This window comes from Ailuropoda melanoleuca, chromosome 13, assembly GCF_002007445.2.
Source record: "Ailuropoda melanoleuca isolate Jingjing chromosome 13, ASM200744v2, whole genome shotgun sequence".
Classification (NCBI taxonomy): Eukaryota; Metazoa; Chordata; class Mammalia; order Carnivora; family Ursidae; genus Ailuropoda; species Ailuropoda melanoleuca.
The window spans coordinates 28,121,152-28,127,379 of record NC_048230.1 but is presented as its reverse complement, the minus strand read 5'-3'; the positions used below and the strand labels follow the sequence as shown (position 1 = coordinate 28,127,379).

At 55.7% G+C, this 6,228-nt stretch overlaps 1 protein-coding gene and 1 long non-coding RNA gene across 2 annotated transcripts; one reads left to right on the top strand and one right to left on the bottom strand.

Annotated features, from left to right (window-relative positions):
* The first annotated feature begins 1,297 nt into the window (after positions 1–1,297).
* On the top strand, positions 1,298–2,055 carry LOC117795413. Its single transcript, XR_004619414.1, has 2 exons — positions 1,298–1,467; positions 1,897–2,055. It is a non-coding gene; the product is annotated as an uncharacterized LOC117795413 (long non-coding RNA).
* A 560-nt stretch (positions 2,056–2,615) lies between these two features.
* HEXIM2 (HEXIM P-TEFb complex subunit 2) lies at positions 2,616–6,228 on the bottom strand. Its single transcript, XM_011225677.3, is given in 3 exon segments — positions 2,616–3,638; positions 5,999–6,112; positions 6,223–6,228. Coding segments are annotated over 3 exon segments (915 nt in total). The 3' UTR covers positions 2,616–2,843.

Sequence of the window (6,228 nt, the reverse complement as noted above, 5' to 3'; positions counted from 1 at the left end):
TGGTGGGAAGCTTCACTCCTGTGAAATATCTGCCTCTATGGGCCTCTCCCGTGCCAGGGGACCAAGAAGAGCCTGGAAAGCAAATGGGCATGAGGGAAGGAAGGCACTGAAATTTTGCTCTAGAAACGCCTGGAGGGGAAAGGGGAATGAGTCTAAGCCCAGCTTTCCCCAGCTGAGGGGCTGTGTATGTTGCTGGTGGGGGTGAGTGGGGGTTGCTGTAAAGTTGGAGCTTTTGTCACTGTGGTGGGGTAGGGAGAAGCCCAGGCCTCAGGACCCAGCAACCAGAGAGGGGAGAGGGCGAGAGGCCAGAGGAATCCACACCTGGCCACCACCTGTAGTCCAGCTGCCCCTCCCCAGTATTGCGCCACACTCCAGCTCAGCCCTGGGGCTCCTGGGCACTGAGGTCCGGGAACTACATTGGGGAGGAGGGGACACTGACTCTCTTCCTCACTGACCCCTCTCAGCGAAGACACTTTCCTTACTCACACTCTTCTTTTGTTTTCTTCTTGCCCCATCCTGTCCTCCACCAGCCTTGGGAAAATTAACCCACCTTGATGTGGCCCTGACCAAGAGCCCCTCAGAGAGAGAGAGAGAGAGAGAGAGAGAGAGAGAGAGAGAGAGTGTGTGTTGCGGGTGGGAAGGGCCAGGTGGCAGCTTTCCTGTCTCCAGGCTCCTCAGCTTCTGAGCCAAGAAGGGCCGAACTCCTCACCTGTCTCCTCCCCTGTATGCAGTTCTTGCCTAATCAGGGACGCAAGGGCCCAAGCTCCCTCCAGGACACACCCCCAGCACCTCTCCCTCACACCACACCCCTCCCCCCACACTCCAGCAGCCCCCTCTGGAATCTTCTCACCCCTCCTAGTCACACACACCGCCTGGGTAAACAACCTTCTTCCAACCAGGCCCAATCCTCTCCGTCTGGGCTCCCCGGCTCCCTGCTGAGGAATGCGGCAGCTGGGAGGCTGCCCGGGGCTGCCTGGCCTTGCCCAGGGGCCTTTGGATCCCTGGCTAGCACCCCACAGCGGAAGGCAGGCTAGGAATTTGGAAAGCCACTCCCTCTCTGAGCCTTGGATTTCCCATCTGCAAAGTGGGGACAATCACTCCTCTGGGCTTTCCTGAGCTGTTCGCGTTCAAAGAGAAGGGGGCTAAAATCTTTGCAGAACCCCACCCCCACCAGGGACAGGAGATTCTGCTCTTTTCTCGAAAACCATCCCTTCCTAGAATCTGTTCTCGCCTTGCTTCCTTGTTGAAGGCGCTGGCGAGGCCTGGGTGTGGCAGGGCAGAAACGAAAGTCGTCCAGGCAAAGCACAGGGTTCGTCAACATTTCTATCCCAGCAGCTCAGAGGCCTGAGCCCTTCTCTTGCCCAACGTGGCCTGTCAAGATGAGCTTTCCTGGAATGGAAGCTAGGTTGGGCTGGCCAGGTCTCCGCCCCTCCCCGTGCTCGGTGGCAGAGCAACACCAGCTCATTGGTGAGTTGACTAACTCCCCCTCCACCACCCCAGCCTGAACCCAGCAACCCACAAGGACGCTGCAACGGTGATGGAAGTGAGGCCTGTGTCCGGGGAAGGGTGGGTCTGAGGGAGGGATTGCATGAGCTCCTTTCAGAGCCCAATACTGCTGCCGCATTGGTGGTGTCTGCGTTATCTCAGCTAACTCAGCTTTCGGTTTTGCAGACAGGTGAGGGTCTCCCCTCAGAGGGAATTGACCACCCAGGTGATCAGGCTAAGACGAGCAGGGGCCACAGAGGCACAGTGAGCACCAGGAAAGCCGGGCCACCAGCTCTGCTAACGGGCTGCCCACCCTCGCCTCTTGGGCTTTTTTTCCACTAGGAAAAAATTTCCCTTGGGGCGCCTGGGTGGCTCAGCTGGTTAAGTGTCCCACTCTTGATTTCTACTCAGGTCATGATCTCAGAGTCCTGGGAGTCAGCCTTGCACCCAGGTCCCCGCTCAGCGTGGAGTATGCTTATCCCTCTCCCTCTGCCCTCCCACTCACGTGTGCCCGTGTGCCCGCGCACTCTCTCAAATAAAATCTTAAAAAAAAAAAAAAGAAAAAGAAAACTTCCCTTGAGTGCTTACTTCTAAGTGCCCTTGCAGGAGGTAAGGGGGCCAAAGTGATGATTAACCTCCTGTCCAGTTAACCGCGGGCTTCAAGGTATGGGGGGCAGGCGACTGTCAAGGCCAAGGAGGCACAAGCCATCCAGACCTCATCTGGCCGGGCCCTCTACACTATGGGAGGACAGGGAGAATGCAGGGAACCTGGGAACAAATTCAGAAGGAACCCCTCCAAAAGTCCCAGCCCTCTCTCCTCCAGAGACACCCCCAGCTCCTCACCGCAATCTAGCATCTTAGGTCAAGCTCTGGCCGAACCCGCTGGTCCCTGAACCCCCTCTCACCCCTGTCTCCTCCTCTATAAAACCTTCAGAGCAATCTAATTGTTCCCGGACACACAAAGCAGAATTCAGGCATCTCGGAGGCCTTGGTGGTTCCCCAATACAGAGGTCTGCTGGCCTCCCAGGCTTGGGGCAAGGCTGGGACTGGGATACCAGCGCCAAACCTCTCTGGGACACATACTCTGATTCTCAGAGCAGCCCTAGCGAAATCAATCCTAGCCACTCCCATTTGAGCTCATGAAAATCATTTAATTTCTTTGTGAAAAAGAAGAGGACATCAAAGAACAAATGATGGAAATAACGAGGTGGAAGGCTGAACCTACTTTCCCGGTTCTCGGGGGGCAAAGGGGTGCTGGACATGGTTTTCATCTGTCACCTGCCTCCCCGAGCCCCAGCTGGCCTGAGCGTGTATGAAATGGGACCTTGTCCTCGGGTCGCCCTGGCTGAGGGGTGCCCCTAGGTGCCTGGCTCCCCACCGCGGCGGCCGCCCTCTCGGTTCCACATGGCGTTCTCCTGCCGCAGCCGCTGGTTCTCAGTCCGGAGCCGCTCGACCTCGGCGGCCAGCTCCTCCACCTGACGGCAGGGCTGCGGGCCGGCGCACCCCCGCAGCTGCTGCAGCCTCCTGGTCTCCTCCTCGGCCTGCGACAGCCGCCGCTCCAGATCCAGGTAGTCTCGAACCAGCTCCTGCTTGCTGCGGCCCTGCAGGCTCTCCGTGTGGTAGCGCTCGTAAGCCTCGGAGAAATCCCGCTGCTGGAACTCGCCGTGAGCCCGACCCCGCCCGTCGCCTTCCCCGGCCTCGCTCTCCCCGCTGGAGCCCGGGTGGCAGGCCCCGTGGGGCACTTCCAGGTTGGGCTCCTCAGGGTCGCGGTCGTTCATCAGAAATTGGGTGGTGTTATAGGGTGCCACGGGCTGGCCTTTGGCAAACATCTCCTCGCGGACCCGGGAGGCCCTCTGGCTCTGCCTCTCATCCCGCTGCTGCTTCTCGGCCCAGCTCAGCTCCAGGTAGGGCCTCCAGTGGCGTTTGCGCTTGGAAGGCCTCCTGCGGTGCTTCTTCCGGCCCAGGACGGCTTCCACTGAGCTGCCCCCTGGGCTCTGGGTCCGGGGGCCCCTCCTGTTCCAGCCCAGGCCACTGCCGGCCCCAGTCTGATCTTCCTCCTCTGAGTGGCTCTCTATCCGGGGTGTCAGGGGCAGCGAACTACCAGGGGCATGAGGCTCAGGGGGTGTTTGGGGGCTCCCAGGAGCACCAGGGGTCTAAACGGAGAGGACAAGGAAGAGTCAATCACAGACAGCCTGGCCCTGGTGCTGGAACCCTTCTGCAGCCACCCAGCTTGAAGCTGACCTTCCCACAGTTGACAAGGGGTCACTCTCTAGCCTCCAGCCTCTGCAACTATTTGTTGGTTTATGGGCTCCTGTCTCGCCCCCCAAGCCTCCCCAAGTAAACTCATGAAAACACCAGGAATTCTGCCTGTGTAGTTCACTCGGGAATTTCAGTGCCTCCAACAGGAGCCGCTCTGTGCCTCACTGAGTAGGCATGCAATAAACACCGTTTGAATGAAGTCGGAGAAAGACGAGACAGGATGGGAAGTGGCTCTTGCTGCATTTGCTGGATCAGCCCTCTTCCTTGAAAGACTGTCTTTCCGACAGAGTTGGCTTCATGGGTAAGCAGCCTCAGAGCCCCTCACCCTCACTCTGGAAAGGCCCCAGGCTTTGCTTTAAGCTCTGCTGTTCTTGCCTTGAACTTAACAATTTTTGAATAAAGCCCTACAAATTATATCACCAATCCACTTCCAGCTATTTGCATCGCTGACTCTTTAAGACTTGGTGCCAATGTCACCTCTTCAGAGGGGACCCCGACCACCCTATCTAAAGTTCCCCTTCTATTCCCTTCCCAGTGACACTGTCGTGTGACCCAGTTAACATCCCACGTAGCATCTACCACAATACCGTTTACCATCTGTCTTCTTCCTATAAGAATGTGTCTAGTCTGTCCACCACTGTGTCCTTCTGCATGGCCCAAAGTGTTCAATAAACAGGTTAAATGATATAAAGCCCATAAGAGAGGGGGATTAAAAAAACACAGGGACCAAAAAAAAAAAAAAAAAAGACATTGGGACACAAGACGCTCCTTTCTGTTGGTCTAGGGTAAAGAAGATGGAGTGTATTTATTACAGGCAGAAGTTGGTATCACCCTTTGACAAGAGCGGCAGGAAAGAGGCCCTCACTAGGGAAAGGAAGGGTGAACCTCCAGTCTGCAGCCGAGAGCATTCTAGAACTTATCTAAGAGGTGGAAAGGATTCTGTCAAAACAGTGTGCGTGCAGAGCATCTGTTTATCTCCGTCGTGGTAAGGGTGGGAGTACTCAGTGTGGGGGGTGGGGAATGAATTGCTCTATATCTGTGGTTTGGGGAATTCTAATAATAACTGCTACCATTGGCATGTTGCTTTACAATGCACACCACGGGTCAGACACACCAGAGCACAGGTCCATACACTGGGGGCGGTACGCAGCCCTGTAGGAGCTGGAGGTGTGTTGCTTTGGAGGCCCTGAGGTTCCAGTCTCCATCTGGGATGGGGTATGTCAGAGTGTGTACAGAGTATGTGTGTATGTGTCTGTTGTGTTGTACTGTTACTGCACCTGCGGGGAGATCGTCAATCGGGAACAGACCTTGTCTCCATCAGTGTCTTGAGCCAACTGAGACAGAGCTTCTGCCCCACCCCAGAAGCGGCAAGGGCCCTGGCAGCGCCGAGACAAGGCGGCATGCGTGCGTGCGCACGATCATTCACCTGCCCCCAGCCCACAGCACGTGTCCCATCGTGATTCTTCCCCTCATCCAAACCATCCCTGCCCCTCAGCCCCATGTGCCGCCTCCCTCCTGAAGGCTTGTCCCTTTACCACCATTCCCACTGTTGCAGATAAGCTGTGTGATCTGGGTGAGTCATTTGCCCTCTCTGAACTTCTAACCCTGACATGTCATGAACTCCAAATTAAACAACTCCAGAAAACACTGGACGTGGCTAGGTAGGGTGGGTTAGAGGAGCTGCGTCCCCTCCTCACCTACAGGGACTTGTAAACTTGGGGAGAACAGGCAACGTGGGGGCAGCAAGAGAGGGCATGGACAGAGAAGGTCTGGTCCTGTTGCCAGATCAGAAGGTGACGTTTCCTGAGAGCCTGATACAATCTGCCTCTCCCTCTCTCCTGGATTCTATGTGAACCCCAACCCCCATCTTAAATTATGAACCAACTGTTCAAACTCTTTCCCCTGTATCAGACTTGGTTCTCAGTCTTGACAAAACACAAGGCAGGGTTCTGGTATCAGAAGGCCCTAAGTTTAAGCTTTCGTCTGCTGGCTGCATGAATCTAGAAAAGGTATTTCAGCTCGGATACCCTGAGCTTCTTTGAAATGGAAACAGTAATTCCTACCCTGAAGGGCTGCTAGGATTTCACGACACAGCACAGATTTGGCGTCCTGGCATACTGCCCACCGCATAGTAGGGACCCGGTTAGAAATACTGGTTTTCCAGATCTGCCAACACATCTGAGACAAGCGGCCAGGATTCCAGTTGGCAGGATCCATGTCGGGGCACTCAGGTGGTTGGGAAGGTGGGGCTTACCTTGGCCTCCTCCAGGGCTGCTGCGGACTCAGTATTACAGTTGGTCTGGTTCGGAGTAGACACCTTCTTCTGCTCCAAATCTTTCAGCAGATGCTTCTAACTAACGACACCTGACTTAAATAACAGAAAGCTAAGTCTTAAAGGAGAATTTTCAGGAAGACTGGCTGCCCAGGAATTTTTCACCAAGGCAGCAGCAGCCATTTTGTAGCACCAGACCTGCACACCTTCAT